Consider the following 19,030-nt stretch of genomic DNA (forward strand, 5'->3'; position numbering starts at 1 on the left):
TTATGCTCTCCGGGAACGTGTCAACAAGGAGTTGGACTCTCTGGAAGCAGACGGAGTAATATCCTTAGTTCCTGCAAGTGACTGGGGGTCGCCATTGGTAGTAATTCCCAAACCAAATGGTGGTGTCCGGTTATGTGTCGATTACAAATGTGGTGTAAATGAACGTCTAATTCAATCAAATCACCCAGTAAGAAGAATAGACGATGTGTTTCATAGCCTCCGTAATTCCAGATATTTTTGTAAATTAGACCTTTTCAAAGCTTACCTTCATCTAAATGTTGACGAGGACAGCAGCATGATCCAAACCATTTCAACACATCGTGGTACCTATCGCATGCATAGGCTTAGTTTCGGAATCAAGACGGCTCCATCCGAATTCAATCGCATTCTTTCTCAAATTCTTAAAGGTCTACCGAAAACAGAATCATATTTCGACGATATCATTGTACACGGAGAAACACTAGAAGAATGCACTAAGAATTTAGAATTTTGCTTACAAAGATTGTATGATTATGACCTACACTTAAACAAACAAAAATGTTCATTTTTTCAAGAGAAAATCGAATATCTCGGACATGTTATTGAATACAACAAGATAAGCAAATCTCCAGAGAAGGTCCGTGCTGTTCAAGAAATGCCAAGGCCATCAAATGCCGATGAAATCAGACGATTTTTGGGACTTGTAACTTATTATTCCCGTTTCATTCCAGACTTTTCAACTATTTCATATCCACTTCGATGTCTACTTAGGAAAAATGCACCTTGGTTTTGGAGCGCCAGTTGCGAATCAGCATTTATAAAACTGAAATGTGAACTTTGCAGTGATCGGGTACTAATTCCATTTGATCCCAGTTTACCAGTTATCCTGACTACTGATGCAAGCCCTACTGGAATTGCTGCAGTACTGAGTCACTCTACAGAAGGCGTAGAACGACCTATTGCCTATGCTTCTCGTGCACTCACCAGTTCTGAACAAAATTACAGCCAGTTAGATCGAGAGGCCTTAGCTATCATTTTCGGTGTGACGCAGTTCTTCAACTACGTATTTGGCAAACCTTTCAAGCTGGTTACCGACAATGAAGCACTTACAAGAATTTTTCACCCGCACAAGGCTCTTCCTCGGATGACTTCAGCAAGATTGCTTCGATATGCTTCCTACTTATCAAGTTTTGATTACTCTGTACAATTCAAAAAGGGATCTGAAAATCAAAATGTTGATTGCTTGTCCAGGGCACCAGTTCAAAAGCCCGAAATGTCAGTTGATGAATTCATAGGCGAAGAAGCAAATCAAGTATACGCCGAAAATATATTCCAGATTTCAAGTCAACAAATAACATCGCTGACCATCCAGACTGAAACAGGACAAGATACAGAACTGAAGGAAATAATAAAGAAGCTAAACAACACTTGCGAAGATTCAGAATTTACATTGCTTGATGGCATTCTTTTCCGAGGGGACAGAGTCGTAATTCCAAAAGGTTTACGTTCTACAATACTAGAGGAACTTCACGAAACTCATTTGGGAATAACGAAAATGAAGCAACTCGCAAGAAAATATGTTTATTGGCCAGGAATTGACTCCGACATAGAAAAATTAGTCAAAGGGTGCAAAGGATGTGCACTAACAAAGTCAAATCCACCAAAGGTGTCTATCCATCCATGGGAACTTCCAGCAAATAACTGGGACAGAATTCACATCGACTATGCTGGCCCGTTCGAAAATTACTACTTCTTGGTGTGTGTCGATGCCAAGTCTAAATGGGCAGAAGTTGAAGTAATCAGAGATGCCCCAACAAGTTCTAAAACTATCCTTCTACTTGAAAAAATTTTCTCTTCTCATGGATATCCATATGTTATTGTATCTGATAATGCTCAAATTTTTCAAAGTGATGAATTTCACACCTACAGTTCCAATCATGGAATTTTCCAAAAGTTTATAGCTCCAGGACACCCTGCAACAAATGGTCTTGCAGAAAGAAATGTGCAAACCTTAAAGAGGAAATTAAAAGCTTCATTCCTCGAACAAACTTCAATACCATTCAAGGTTCAAAACATATTGTTTCGCTATAGAGCAACCCCTCTAGCTTGTGGCAAGTCTCCAGCTGAATTATATCTAAACAGAGAATTTCGTATTCGCTTGAACTCTATCTTCCCATATCATCCAACAACATCAAAAATTTCCAGTGGTCCTGTGAGATCTTTTAAAGTGGGGGAGAGAGTCCAGGTTCGAGTCTTCATGAACAACCGAAACGTCTGGCAGTTTGGAAAAGTAATAAAAAAGTTTGGTTCACGCCATTATTTGATTAAGCTAGACTCAGGACGACAACTAAAGCGACATATTAACCAACTGCATTCGACCGGTGTGCCAATGCATCTTGAGGAGGACCCTTCTCGAGAGTGCCGTTCTAATGTTTCCAGTGATTCAAGACAACGAACTGTGGTTTTTGATGTTCCACGGATTCCAGAGAAAGCTCCTGCAATCTCCTGTGACAACCAGAATGCTCCCGCGGCAACTCAGAATACCAGCCAACCTGTTGTGCCACTGCCTCGCCGTTCTCAAAGGAATATAAGACTTCCTTCATACCTAAGGGACTATCAATTGTCTTAAGGGGGTTTCTTAATTAAGTGGGGGAGACTGTGAGGACTCTCCTCTTCTCTATTCGGCGGCGCTAGTGTCGCGCCTTCTGTATGTACTTTAACTTCTATCTTGTGCTTCCGGAACGCAGAGCAGCGCCATGTTTAATCCTGTAAATACGTGTATATTCGAATAAAGTAAACTAAGTGTTTCTATCATATTTGTGCTATCCAGTAACATTGCCTCTTCAATTATATGACGGTCACCACAAAGATGTTTGCTTTTCTGTAGAATGGCCCTTCTACATTTTAAACACGGCTGCAGAGTTGGAGGGAAATGATCGAGTTCGGCTCCTGGAATTTTAAATCTTCGACTCCCGATTCACACTCCTTCGCCCCAAAATCAGTCCGATTCCGACTCCAACTTTGCAAGCACTGGCAGAGATTTGGACATTTAAGGGAAAATGAACGATTCCTACTCTTGGAGTTTTATACCTTCGACTCTGATTCCGACTCTTTTACCCCTAAATCAGCCGGCTCCGTCTCCGACTCCAACTTCGCAAGCACTGGATGAGAGCACGGGCCATTAAGGAAAAATGACCAAGTCCAACTCCAACTCTTGAAATTTTAGACCTTCGACTCCGACTCCTTTATGCCAAAATCAGTTTGGTAATGACTCCGACTCCGAATCTGCAAGCATTGACAACGATTCGGGCATTTAAGAGCAAAACGACCAACTCCGACTCTTGAAATTTTAAACCTTCGAATCCGACTCCTTTACTCCAAAATTCGTCCGACTCCGACTCCGACTCCAGCTTTCCAAGCACTGGCAGAGATGCGGGCATTGAAGAGAAAATGACCAATTCTGACTCCTTGAATTTTAAACCTTCGAATCCCGGCTTCGACTCCTTTACCCCAAAATCAGTCCGGCTCCGACTCTAACTCCAACTTTGCAAGCACTGGCAGAGTTGCAGACTTAAGAAAAATGACCGACTACGTCTCCGACTCCGACTCTTGAAATTTTAAACCTTCGACTCCCTATTCCAACTGCAACTCCTTTACCCCAAAATCAGTATGGTCCTGGATCCGACTCCAACTCTGCAAGCACTGTCAGAGTTTAGGACATAAGAAAAATAACCGACTGCGTCTCCGACTCCAACTCTTGGGATTTCAAACCTTCGACTCTCTACTCCAACCCCAATTTCTTTATCCCGAACTCAACCTGACTCCGACTCCACAGCTCTGATTTAAAATATAACAACACATTTTTTTAAAATGCTACTGAGCCAAATTCATTAATTCACTTTAAAACTTAAATCTACACATAGAAACGTTAAATATTTTTTTATTTGTTATAAATAAAATTTAATAGTAAAATAAAATTTCATACGTTTTATTCTCATTGCGTTTTTATTAGGCGCATGTTTAAAAAAATGCTTTTCAATAGGGTTTCTGGAGAATGAAAATGAAGTAAGCATTATATACATTATATTTTTGCTTAATTCTTTACAGCAAACAATTCGGTTTGAACTTATTCCCTACTCTTCAGATTAATTCACGACATAAATCAGGGCAGAAATATCTTTAAAAGACGCAGCTATATACAGGGCAGCAGAGTCGGAGTGAAAAGGACCGACTTCTACTCTAAAAATAATTTTAATGATAAATTGGGAAATTTTAAAAGGAAATTGGCAAGAATTGGAGTAAAATGCGAATTACTAAAAAAAAGATGCTATATTCTGTAATATTAAAGTATGTAGGACTAAAGAAAATATGAATCTAAATAAGGCCAAATGTCTCAGGGAAATATCCTATCAAGAGAGATGTTTTAATATAGAAAATGCCTCAATGAGTAAGAGAGAAACCTTAATAACTAACCTAATTTTTTTTCCTCTTTTAGACCTTTATGTGATCCGCGGGCCGTAGGTTGCGAACCACTGATCTGGAACGACCATGAACCTTTCAATCGGGAAAAAACTCAATCATTTGTTTTTCATTTATAATTTGAAAAAATAAAATTTCGAAAAAGCTTACTTCTTATATTTTGATTCTTTAGACTAGATTTGGACACACATCAGTTGTTCCTATAAATGAAAGAAAATTTTTAAAACCCGACATTTGGTGTAAAAACTAGTAAGAAAAACTAAAAAAATTCAACCTTAAAACTATTTACTAAGCAATGACTTCATTGTACGGTTATCAGAAAAAAAACTTTTCAGTGGGAAAGATTTTCCATTTTTTTTTTTTTTTTTATAGTCGAGTCCTTGGTGAAGGTTTCAGCTCAGTCTTAAGTGTCAAACGTTTACCATTTTTTATGACACCTGAAAATTAATAATTTGAAATATATAATCATTGCTGGGAAAAATTGCTTTTATATCAGATAAGAGATTTATTTAACTATTTTTAATGATTTCTTTTATTTACGTCATCAGGTTAGTTTTACATTTTTTTCCAGAGTCAAGTCCTTGGTGAAGTTGTCAATTTAGTTTTAAGTGTTAAACCCTTTCCCATTTTTTACGCCACCTACAAATTAATATTTTGACAAAATGTATTTATTGCTTGAGAAAATTGCTTTCATATGAGATAAGATATTTTTTATTTAACTTATTTCCAATTATTTCTTTAAATTACGGAATGACTTTTTTATTAATAGAAAATATGCAGTTTTCAGAGTTGTTTACATCTGTTTTCGGTTTTTCCGCTCAAAGTTTAAATTGGCAATTCCATAGCTTTTTGAATAATGTGTCCATTATATTCTGCTAAAACAACAAAAAGCATAATGACCGTCCAATTTAGAACCGAAAACCCTTATTCCATTAGGTACACGCACATTCCAGCCAATATTGGAACTAGCAAACAAGCCACGACAACGATCAAGCTCGCATGCAAACATTCACACTATGCAAGGAGAAGGAAAATCCTAAATTAATTCACTTCGTCCTTTGCACAGTTTTCCTCCATATCGTAAAATTCTTTCATTGACTGCGCTGAAACAGAAACCGTGAGGAGTTTTTACAGCTTCGAAGTATGCCACACGCAACCGTTTCAATCTTTGATCTCCTTTCTAAATATAAATTTCTGCACACTTGTATTCCATTGGGTAGCCTTTTGCTGTGATATAATATTGTAAAGTTTCAATGATCTGTAATTTTCAATAATAGAGCTATTGAGTTTGTAGTTTTAGTTTGTTTACTTTTATTAATGGCAACAATACGTAAACATAATGTAATTTCCAAAGGAAACGAAGCCCTCTCATTGGTTGAACGATTATGTCTTTTTTTTTTTTCTTGACTAAAAATATACGTTAATTTACTTTAAAAAGTTACTTGAGCACAATATGAAATTCTTATTGTCATTCTACTCACACGTAACATAAGAAAAGTTATACCTTTTTGTTCACTTTTTTTTTTTTTTTGATGGACCGTTGTGAGCAAAAGAGTGCGATTGTTTCTCTTTGGTGGAATATAAAGTAATATACTTGTCGGGTTTGTAGTTTTTCTCCTTGTATAAATGGCAGCAGTAGATACATAATGTAATTTTCAGAAGAAACGAAGCAGTCATTGGTTAGGCGGTTTTCTTGACTAAAATCTAAGTTAATTTTCTTTATTTGGCACTCCACACAAACATGCGTGCAAAAGTTTGTAATTCGCGACTCCAATAAACTATAAAGGCGCTGCAGCCATTGACTAATGGCGGATGAAAAAGGTAAAACAAACAAATGCCGTAATTATAACTTGCTTTGAAGCTTAATTAATGACAGTAATCTTTCATCATGTTTGTGAGAACGTTTCTTTTCTATTCTTCTGAAACGACATTACACCACAAACTGTCTAAAGCCTGTAATTTACCCCCAAAAAAACACGTGGAACGGAATGTTTATCCTTTTTCTGTAGTATTTTTAATCGCTGCAAGGTAGCATATTCGAATTCTGGAGTTGCGAACTTCTTTTTAACATTTTTTTTTTTGAATTAAACGCTATCAGAAAAAACTACATAGGTTTTCTTTGATAGAACATGAAATAAAAAACATATTCATAATTATTCTAATGTCTTAACCTTTTAATACAAACATTTAAGGAATTACCGAGTCCCACTCCGACTCTTGGAATTTTAAACTTTTGACAACCGACTCCGACTCTTTTACCCAATAATCAGACCGACTCCGTGAATCCGACTCTGCAGCCCTGATTAAAACGTTATTCTTGCATTCCAATATTATGACGACACTCCATCCGAAACTTCGGTAAGATAACTTTATTTGCATATTAAAATTACAACTTTTCGAGCCAAAAATGGATGCATTTCGTATTCACTCCAACTAGAGTGACTAGGCCTATCGTTTAGCTCGGAAAATTACCGCTTTTAGGAATCCTGTTCATTTTTCCCGAATACAGTTACGAAAAACTGAACTGTCTCGTTTCCTGAAGAAGACCTGGCCGATTTTTATAAAAAAATTTTGAAAAGTTATAGATCCGGTCCATTGGATTAAAGAATGAATTTTTTGAGCCATTATTGTTGAATGTATTATTAAATTTTTATTTTTAATCACTATTACTTCACCAGCAGAAAGGTTGTTTCTGATATGAATAAGTTGTGAACAAGGGAAAACGTGCATTAGCTAAAACAATGTCATTATCCCAGTAGTTATAGAAATCTTGCAAAAAAATGTATTCCTTTTTGAAACATACAGCATCAAATTTGGTCTTAAAGAAAATTGCAAATTTCGTACTTTCACGTGATGATATCATTATTTTTCCTTAACAAATACAAACTAATAAAGAAATATGCCTTTATTTTTTTTTCATTACTATAATCACTGTTTAAAATACACATATCATTACCCAGAATTTAAGGAGAAGTTTTTAAAGACTACAAGAATAATTAAACTCAAAAAATTTAGGTCTCCCATTTTTCTAGAAAAATAAGTGGTCCCGTTATTTTTAACAGATGCGGTTGTTTCTACAATAGTGATCCTTTTCGCAGCAACTATACGTCATGAATGACCTTAACATGGTGTCCTTATAAAATAAATGCCACATAATTTTTGACTGTTAAAAGTAAAAGCACATTCTATATCACGATGAGAAAACTTCGCGAGGATGAAATTTTATTCTTCGCGTTCATATAAATTTCATACTGTTATTTTAGACGTTAAAAGGGAATTCATGGCTTTTAAAATGACCAGCAAGCAATAAAAAAATTTCAATGCTTCAAAATAAAACTTTAGACGCATTATTTTAAAAGATATTTTTTATTCATGAAGAACAAAATGTCTTGAAAACGCTAGTTAAAAAGGGAATAAAAATTTAAGTTCTTTTTTTTTTTTTTTTGAAAAGCAGCTTGGAACAATATAATGAAGAGAATAAGTAAATAAATTACATTTAGTGATACTTAGTATGATTTACAGCGTTAGAATCTAACTTTTCAATCACGGATAAGAAGGAAAATTACTCATATATTATAATCCACAGCTTCACATAGAGTAATTATCTTTTTTTTTTTTTTTGTTACATAAAATGTAATAATTATCTGTCTTCTGTATCATATAATAGTATAAGATTTTTTTGTGTGTGTGTGTGTGTGACTGTGTGTGTGTGTGGGTGGGTGTGTGAGGGGGAAGTCCCGGTTAAACGGTAAGGGTGTAGAAACATGAAGTTTGGTATATGAATGTAGTTTTTGCAGGCAATGTGTTCCTCGGAGTTCGATTTGGGATAAATTAGCTAGAAGAAGAGTCATTTAATATTTTACGCAACTTTTGGCAGATTTTGTCCAGTAAACAACGAATTAATTGTTTTCCTGTTTCAAAAGATATTACTGTAAATAGCGGAATTCTATTTTACAAGCCTTCTAATTGTTAAGAACTTGTAACTACGACACTTTTTCCAACCACACAGCTCAACTTAGGAATAGTTATACAGGGTGTCCGAAACGTCCTTGACACATTTAAAAAATTCATAGAAAACCAACAAATTGTCGTATGAATTTGCGGTTTGCACCATAACACTTCACAGATTCAAGAGTTTTCATGACATCGGAAAAAAATGAAAAGGGGGAAAAAAAGAAAAAAAAAGCATTTCGCAGCCAGCGTGTCAGTATATGCTATGCTTGTAATTCTCGTTTAGTAATTTTCATTCCTTTTTGAGTTTTCCCATGTCAACAAAAACGATTTAAAAGTTACTTTAAACTCTTGAACCATACTACAATTCATACTACAATTTGTTGGTTTTCTATGAATTTTTTAAATATAACTTTTCGGACACCCTGTATATTGTTGTGAGCTATGCTAAATAGATATATAGAATGATACAAGAGGTATTGACAGACACAATCAGGGAATAGATATATTTTACAGAAGTTTTCTTGAAATTAATATTGATTTCTAGATAGACAATAAATAAAGAGAGATAAGTAGATTAATATTTTTAGATAGATAGCAGGGATGAATTCGTAAATCTTCCGGTACCGAAACGATAATGAGAAATAATTAAATTCTCAGTAGTGACCAATATTTAAGGGAAAGGGGATTTTATTTTTCCAACAAAGCACTGGCAGAACGGCGTTCCGGTGTGATCCGGAATCAATTCCCCCCAGGGAGACACATATGCTTAGCTAAATGTAGATGCATAGATAGACAGGTAGAAACATATAAAGATACTCGTAGATGTGGAGTAAGTTTTCTTCAAATAAATATTTATATAGTAAATAGATATAAATTGATAAATATAGACAGACAGATAGCTAAATACCAATACAAAACAATTTTTCTTCCTTATTTTATTTGAAAATGCATTATTTTTAAATAAAAAAAAGAAGACTTCAAAAAACAAAGAGGAACTAAAAAGTAAAAAATAATTTGTCGTACTTACATACGATTTCCTACCCAAACCTATAAATCAAATTTATTTTACAATTCCAGTACGAAAATCAACTAAACTACATACCCAATTTTAAAATAAACACTGATTTTAATTACTATACGATAAATTATTTTAATACCTAACTAATTACATACGATCTCTATATTTTTAATAACCTTTTGAAGTCGAAGCCTCCTATAAACTACTACCTAATGTAATTGAGTAGGTTTAGTTTTAAAGACTAATTTCGCGTTTCGTTAAATTAGTGATCAACTCATGGCTCCGTGGGCTGTCAGTTACGTTAGGTAGTAGTTCAAAACGTTATTCAATATTAAGAAATCGAATATAATTAGTTAGGTATTAAAATAGTTCGTTGCATAGTAATTAAAATCTCTTTTTTGAAGTCAGTAAAAAAAAAAGATAAAACTTTTTATGCGCAAAACATTTTATACGGTTGGCACTAAAAACTAATCCTAGAGAGAAACCTCTCCAGGATTTATTTGTGTGCTAATTTTATTAGAACCGTTTAAATGTAATGGTTTCCCAAACTAATTTACATTTCACAATAATACGTATCACGTAACTCGTGATAAAAGTCACATTTCTCTTTCCTTGGTCCCGTTATAGATCAATACCACACTAGAAACACAGTAACTACTGTGATGTTATACGTAAGAAGAACAAAATACTACTAGGTCAATGATACTAAATGAATTTACTATTTGCTTCGAAGAAGCCTTCACTGAAAATTTGCGATATGACTACTAATGATTGATTCAGGTGCGATATTAAAGTATCATCCCTCCCCCAAAGACCCTCGAAGACTCCCTTAAAGCAAGAACTCCCCTAAAAAAAGGAAAACAACCCCCTAGCCTTAGGTGGACACCCCTGATTAATATTAATGTTTTATGGTACTAACACTGAGTAAAGAAAGTACCTTTGTTTTATGGCATTTTTTTAACAATTGGTTTTATATTTAATCGTTTAATAAGGAAACTAAATGAAGTTTTTTTTTTCTTTTTTTGCCTATAACAAATATGGTGAAGCAAAGGTTTGGATCCTAAGTTAGACCACCCCTATCCATTAAAGAAAAAAAAATATATAAAAATCGTTTCATTAAAAGAGACGCTATGAATTTGCAAACAACAAAGCGAGAGTATGAAATTTGAAGAGTACCCTCGATTTCACCAGAATCCCTCATACCAGGACTTGATGACTATTAGATGACCGGGAGAAGTATATCGTTTCAAACAGAAAAAGAATGGTCCTAATCGATCCAGGCGTCTTCTAGTAATCGGGGAGCATAGTACATTAAAAAAATTCCACCAAAGTCTGTTAATTAGTATCGCCATAACTATAAATTAAACTGACGGCATCATGAAATATTAAATCTAGAATACTTGTCAAACTTCAGAAATCGGACATCAGTTACGATATGTATTTATTACGGAACATAAATTTAATCATTAAAGGAGGGAGGAGGACTTTCGTCTTCAATTCCCCTTTAATTGAACACTAAATATTTTAAAAACTGAAATATTAAAAAAAAAAAACGAAAAGCTTTAATGACTAAATAAAGACAGTAATTAGCAAAAAAAATATATTTAATTAATTAATTAAACTATTTTTGTAGCAAAACGCATTTAATTTACTGATTTCCTACATTGTGATAATAGATACATTCGTGAGAATATAATTAAAATTTACAGGCGGCGCCGTGAAAATCAAACATCGCAATGGCGTGAGAATTAAAAATTATTCAAGACAAAACCCCTCCGTCGAGAAAATGCAGCGTTCACGGCAAAGCCACGTGACCTGTGACGAATCGCTGAGTTGACGCAAGTTGGATTACGTAGCCACAACCTATGAAATTTAAAGTTTCTTAGATTTCTCCGGGACCCCTCATCAGATCCAGACAAAATTACATTGAGACCATCTGGAAAGAGAGTCTACCTTTTCAAACAAAAAAAGAATTTTTCAAATCGGTCCAGTTGTCTTGGAGAAACCAGACAACATGCATAAAAAGCCGCAGACGAATTCATAACCTTCTTTGAAGTCAGATCTTTCTGCATATATTCAAAAAAAAGTTCTACAGAGTTTAAAACAATAAAATGTGCGCCAAAGAAGGGAAGAAAAACTTTAGAAGTTTCTTTTACACGTATTTCTGTTTGGTTTTAATTGTTTAGACACGTTTAATTTATTTACACAGCTCGAGGTAAACAAGTGATGAAGCTGTTGACTTAAGCAAAGCCGAGAGTGAAGTGAGTGATGTTATTTTACGCATAATTGATCTAGACTTTTTTCATGCTTTCAAGTTCAACTCTAATGAGATACATGATGACAAAAAGCCTTATTTTTATTAAATTCAACGTTTGTGTTTACATAGAAGTTGTTTCTGATCTTCTGATTTTTCTTACACACTATTTTGGGTTATTTCTTCTAAATAAATTGCACACACTGAAATTCAGCATTTTTGAAAGTTTTATTTAAAGTTAAGTATTAAAAAAACTGGTTTATTTTGAGAAGACAATTTTTACTTTTTAAACTAGTTTGTGGTTTTTCTTTCTCTCTCCATTTTACTTTTTTGCTTCCCCCCCCCCTAGCGAGTTTTTCCTTAGTTTTTAGTGATCTTTATCTGACAGCTAAGCACAATTATTATTTCAGATAAAATTAAGAGTCCTTAAAGAGCAGAATACATACTTTTGATAAATATTTATCTAAATTCAGAGAATTGAGTTCTCTTATAAATATTAATCGCTAAACAAAGGAGCTGAGACCGAATTTCTAAAGTGAAGTAAGTTTCTATTATCTCACTTGGCCGAAGAATATCAAGTAAAACAATAATCTACAACTCTTTTTTTCTTTGTAGCACATCATAAATTTTGCGAACGATACCCCCCAAAATAATATTTAAGCAAAAAAGATGAATGAAAGGAAAAGAATAAATTCCCTACGCTAAATTTCTTAGTGGAATCACTGCCCTTGAGCCAATAGGAAAAAAAAAATTGCTCCAGTCAGTTTTCGGGTTTTTTTCCTCAAAAGCAAATTGGGAAGCGGAACGCTTTGAACAAAGACGGAGCACTTGAACCTTTTGTGAAGAAATGAGATTATCTTGCGGAAAAAAAAAATGGGAAAAGAAGGTTTAGCCAAAATTGTTTTGTCTCCCACAACACTGTATAAGCATGAACCACAAATTCAGCTCTATCTCATTATAATACTCCACATTATCCAAACAATGACCGAAGTGGCCAATTTCTAATGACTTATTCGAAAACGTGAAGCACTGAGTACAGTAGCTAGAACTTTAATAGGAATGGCAGCAATCATATTATGCATTCTGTGCTATACTACTACGTTTTTTAAAAGATTCAAAATATGCAATTGTTTCATGTGTTCTAAGTTTCGAAGTTTTGGATTTAAATGTTACATAAAGACAGTAAATGTTACATAAACTCAAAAATAAGTTTTTGCTTGCCTCAGTAATATATTTAGGGTAACTTAAGACTTTCTTTATTTTTAACTGCCTCCTTCATATTTAAATGATTTTGTTCTATTTTTTACATTGTAAAAATTTCTGTGTAACCTCACTCCATAAAATCGGTGGCAGCATAGCTGCCTCAGCGCCTCTGGTGTAACTGTGGTGTAATACTGCGTACTTAATACGCGTCAAACATCTTCACAACAGCTCCAAAGAAAGCAAATTGCCATTCATCTTTTACCGTTTATACATGTAACCTGGAAATAAGGCCAAAAAATCTTTCAAGGCCAAAAAATTTCTTGGGGCAGTCAACAAACCCTGACATATCTTCTAACGTGACTGAAGATGCGTTTTTAAAACTTCAATTTCAAAAAAATCAGGAAAAGGCAACTCAAACGCCCTTACCTCAACTTTATCAAAAAAAAAAAAAAACTGACTGAAATGTACATCATTCAGTTTTCAATTAAAAAGGATTTACAAGGAAGGAACATTTATAAATTTTACGACCTTACTCCTCTTCTTCTCCTCTAACTTCCCCAAATGTTAGCTTAAAATAGTGTTTTTAAGATTTGAATTTCGAAATTATTTTATAGGGAAGGTCTCTGAAACCTTTTTCCTAACTAATGAGCTCTTCTTTAGCATCAGCACAATAGCTCACAATTTCCCTTTTAGAAAATACTCTACCAAGAGAAAACTCTCGAACTGGTGTAAAGTTACGCATTGCTGGTGGAAGGTTACACTATGGTAATTTAACTATAGCGTAACGTCTCACTCACTTCTGTGTAAGGTTACACCAGAATTTTCTGTATGCTTGAAAGGTTTGGAGAGGGTGGCCCAAAGCCGGTAGGTTTTCGAAGAACGCGAAATTGTAGTTTTTGGAATTTTATCGCAACGATTTCGTTTTTATTTTCTAGCAAGGTTCTTGAACTTCAAAATAAAAAGTGATTTTTGTATTATTTCAAACCCAATATTTATTTATTATCAACCTTTACAAACATTTGAAAAACCCGCTTTGCCCAGCCAAGAAGCCCAAAACGGGTAAACTTAATCGTGATTTGGTACATTTGCAAATCAAATATGAAGTTATAAATGATTAAACTAATTGACTAGCTACCTGCCTTTATAAAAAAAATACATAAAAAAGTTGTACTTATCCAATTTAAAGTCAGCATATTTGTTTATAAAACATAAAGAAATAACTGATTATATTAATAGACAAATTAATTGCCATCCTAAAAAATAACTTTTTAAATTGTTACTTATCATATTGAAATAGAAAATCTAAGTCAGCACACGAGTCAAGAAATTATAAAGAAATATATGATTAAATCCCATACCCGCTTTGCCCGAGGGCACGTTTTTTACTTCAATAATTATAACCTTAAATTTAAAAAAGAAACAAACAAAATGACTATCGTAGTTTGTAGGTGGATGGTGTCAGAATAACGTAATATTATTGACAGTCAAAAAAATGAGCTGGTCTTCGACTAACCACAAGTTACAAAACTTCATTTTTTTTAGAAATGTATCATTTCTTTTTATTTCAAGCCCGGTTGCGCCATGCCGCTTCACTGCTGCTTCGTTGGGACTGATTAAAACTCAGGGTTGTTCATGTAAACACAACATACGCATGCAACGCCGCTTACACACCATAGGGGGGCACACGAAGGCCCACCCGCTTTGGGCCACCTCCCCCCCTACACATTAGCGAAAATTAAGCGTTTATCTGGATTTCTTGAACGAGTACTTATTTTTAATTGTAAACAAATTTATACTTCAATTTAACTATTCGATGGTTTCAATTATCCAGACATATTAAATGATAAAGTAATAATTTCTTTCTAATTGAAAGTGCAAAAATGAATTAGTAGGTTACAATGCTTGAAATTTCGTTTTTATAACAGAAAAGAAATCATGTTAGAAACTCATTGTTTTTTGTCTTCTTTATAGTTTTTGCTTTTTCATTCGTTTTTTAATATTTATCAAGTTCATGCTTTTTCACAGCAATATACACTAATTATTTATTTATTTTAATGCACAAACAAGACATTTTTATTTCACTAAACGAGGAAATAACACCCATAACTTGTGGGGAACCCACAACACGAGTCTCATAGACAGGTCGCAAAGCAAGAGTTTCTACCGCTTGGTCACAAAGGTCGGTTTTCGATTCACTAATAAGAGTTTATCAGCTCTGCGCTGATGCTGGTCTTTAAGTATGCGCTTAGAATTCTACTGACTGCAGGTGGGAACCATAGTACCAGGTTCCTCCAACAATTTCAGATTTAAAAATATGATATTACACAATCCAGAATGCGTGTAACCTTACACTCATTAATACTGGTTATATACCTTTACACAATTCTTTCGCGGTGTGTTATGAAACAGAATAAACTCTCCTAAACTATTTTATAGTTGTCCGAAGCGAAGAAAAGTAATCATGAAATTCATTTAAAATGAATTATAAGGCTGGGTTTTACTGTGCAGCAATTTAAGGCAGCTTTGAAACACGTCAGAAATGGGATGCGAAATAAATTATACTAAACGTAGTGTAACTTTGATGCAGCAAAATAAAATCAACAAAATCGGTTTACTAAGGAAGACGTTGTGAACTAACAAAAAAAAAAAAAGAGGGGGGGAGTATGAACTGATAACCACCTTGATTTTGAAGTTGGTTGCAAAAAGACAAACACTAGAAAAAATTGCGTAAAACTAAATGAAATATTAAAATTATCCTCACAGCTGACGTTCATGAGACACTATTATGGAGAATTAAATCCGGGTATTTTTAAACTGCAATGTCAAAACATGAGTAATACTTCAGGATTGTCAGGACGTAAACTATTTTTGGCTTTAGAAAATTAAATAACGTTTAATTGTACAAAGCTGCAGATTACTTTATTTCTTACTGGTTCATATACATATTTCCTCCTACACCAAATAATCCTTTACCTACTTTCATCATTTCACTTCTCATTTCATTTTATAACTTTTATGTAAGTGCTTTAAGTCTTTTTTTTTTTACAAAAAAATTATGATTGAAGTAACGTTAATTTTGTTAAATTATTATTATTATTAATATTATTTTATTTTATTATTTTTTTAAAATTTTTTGTTAAATTACTTCTTTTTTTTGTTTTTTAATGTCGCAACATGCTTTATCTGTCAATACTTTTCTTTGGGCCCTACCTTCACTTGGTGCTTCAAGATATTCTTATAGTTTTCAAAAAGAATATAAGACTTGGGTTAACTGGTTTCTAATTAAAAAAAATGGCTACTTAGTTGAAAACGTCTAATGAATACAGCAACCAACTAAATATTTGAATTTTCATGGCTAGTTAACATGAAGTCCTTTTGTCAAAAATAATATGAAAATTTGCTCACAGAAATTGAATGAAATTTTGAAATATTATTAAAAAAAAATGAGTAACGGAGAAATTAAAGTATTGAAAATCATCATGATCATTAATCGGCCGATTTTCAACAACCGATTAATTAGTAATCGATAATCAGCCAATTTGCTTATCGGTGCATCCCTTCTGTATACATATTCGCTTTGTTCTTTTGTTAGTTCTGGTAGAGATATTTCATGTCCAGGCTTTGCGTAACTGTTTCGAATCATTCTCCAATAAGGTGCTTTCATACGAAAGATGCTAATAAATGGATCAGAACTCATGGAGAAAATACGCAGAAAGCTGTATGATTGTTTGATAAGGAAAATGAAAAATCATTACAACCAATTACGAGACGAAATTCAATGAGAGACGTAACATTTTCGTTATGTTTCGAAGCGTGTCGTTGCAGTAATTAAATTAAGCGAGTGTGGCTTACCATTTCGTTGTCATAATGAAAAATGTGCAGTTTTAGATAATGGAAAATGTATCTCATGTTAAGAACTAATTTCAGAACTTGACCCACTTGTTGGGAAATGCATTAAAAAAATAAAATAAATAAAAAATACAACTTACCAAAGACTATATGAGGAAACTACTGCTCTTTTTATGCCAAAACAGGTATTAAGAAAATTTTCGGAAGAAATTAATTATGAGGTCATTGTTATTTTTTACTACATTTTTAAGCCAATACTATCAGGACTGTAACTAGACTTTTGTTTCGGGGAGGGATTTACCAAACCCACATTTCTCGTGAAATCTATATGATCAATAAAATTTGATTTCAGTCATATGTATTCTACTGATTTTTTTTTAACAATAGTTTATTTGAATAATTTTTCGAAGACATTAGCATGAGAAAATGTAAAAGGTGAAGTAACTATTAAAGGAAGAAAAACAAATATGATAGGTACACTATCATTGTTAAAAATTTGATACATGTTAAGGGGTTACAGTACCTCAAATGTGATGAAATGATCAAAAAAAAAATTGTTATTGTTTATATTAAAACTAAAAACTATTCTGAACACAGGGAAAAAAATTCATTGCTTAAGTTCAAATATTTAAAAAGTTATGAGTGGTTTTAGGCCATGCTCGCTATGTGTTCTTATGCAAAAGAAAAACTTTAAACTGCTTTTTCTCGATGATGGTATTTTTGTGTTTTCATGTCATTAGAATCCCTAAGGATTTTTTTCTATTAAAGATACAGCTTTAAAGTAATACGTTTTGCAATTGGGATAACATATTTGAGAAAACTGTGCATTGGATCAAATGTTTAAAGCATGTTAAACCTTTAAAAACCAATTTTTAAGAAAAAAAAAAACTTTGATTTTTTACATAATTAATCACAGGAAATTTTCTAAAAAACTCATAAGCAAAAAAATGCACAGATTGTTAGAGATGATTATAGTGATCGTTTAGCAAAAAATTTTTTTTAATTAGTACAAAAATTAAAAAGCCTAAGTAATTTCGAAAAATTGAAATGTTCTTTTATTTTTTGATTTTTTTAAAAAAATAGTCAATATTTTTAAATTTTGAAAATAAATTATTGATTAAGAAATAAGTATGCATGTTATGGGTTCAAAGAAATATAAAATTTACTTAAATTAAAAAAAAATGTTTGAAATGTACTGTGACCTCTTAATACCTCAAAATATTAGATGCGTCCAGCATTTTTTTTTTTTTGTTTTGTTTTTGACACCTTTAAAAAAAAATAGTTAAAGAAGAATTTGGTACTTTCAAATCCAAAGAATTTCGATGTTTTTGTTAGCGTCAGGTATTCAAAATCTGAATTAAATCGCTGTATTTGTTTTGTAAGCTATGATGTTTACAATAGCTACAATAAAATAAGTACTGCAGATAAAGCCCTGAGACATTGTATAATTCTTCAGTAACATTAATTTCATTTCCTAAATTAAATTGGGTGGGGCGGGGGATAAAAATATAATAGCAAAAATAAATTTTTGAACAAAAAAAAGTATGATGAAAAGGATATTTTTAAATAATATTGAAACATTTTGGTGGGGTTTGAATCCTAAAAACAAACCCCTTAAGTACGGCCCTGGACACTATACTCATAGGTAGGAGAAAAGGGGGCAGATGTGAACAATTTTTTTCATTTCTTGATTTCTGAGAAGATATTATCAATTTCTCACAGAAAAAGGATCCCCATGATTGAATATTCCTTTCTTAGTGCCATGGAATTTTTCCAGATTTTTTTTTAAAATTATTTCTTTATTTTATGGGTTTTTTAAAAAATGTCTTCAATTGTTCACATATGGCCCCATAGGATGCATATGTGAACACGCTTGGACCCTACACATGTATGGTTCACATCCACACATGTGAACAAGTTTGGAGCACATGTGAACACGACAGAGTAAAATGCAGGACGAGCATCATATTTCAACGAAAAACTCGTAATAATGGAGCATATACGTATATACCAATTACATTCAAGGGTTTGTAACCTATACTGTGTCAGTTTGAAGTGTACAGTAATTGTCATTAAGAAAATATTTTTTCCGAGCTAATTTTCATTTTGCGGAGAGGATATGGGAACTGTTCACATGTGCCCCTAAGTATTGTGTTCACAAGTGCTCCGTCATCTCTCTTAGAACTAATTTTCAAAAATAAAGAATTTTTAATTTAATTGCAAAATTTAAACATTGTCATTAATTTAAGTGAATGTTCCTATAATGGATCACAATAATTAAATTTAGCTTTTTA

The 19,030-nt window shown here is 33.1% G+C and overlaps 1 protein-coding gene across 1 annotated transcript; it reads left to right on the forward strand.

Annotated features, from left to right (window-relative positions):
- The first annotated feature begins 1,303 nt into the window (after positions 1 to 1,303).
- LOC129220872 (uncharacterized protein K02A2.6-like) lies at positions 1,304 to 2,608 on the forward strand. The gene is given in 2 exon segments (XM_054855305.1): positions 1,304 to 1,893; positions 1,896 to 2,608. Coding segments are annotated over 2 exon segments (822 nt in total). The 5' UTR covers positions 1,304 to 1,784.
- Positions 2,609 to 19,030: the final 16,422 nt, after the last annotated feature.

This window comes from Uloborus diversus, chromosome 4 (genome assembly GCF_026930045.1).
Source record: "Uloborus diversus isolate 005 chromosome 4, Udiv.v.3.1, whole genome shotgun sequence".
Lineage (NCBI taxonomy): Eukaryota > Metazoa > Arthropoda > Arachnida > Araneae > Uloboridae > Uloborus > Uloborus diversus.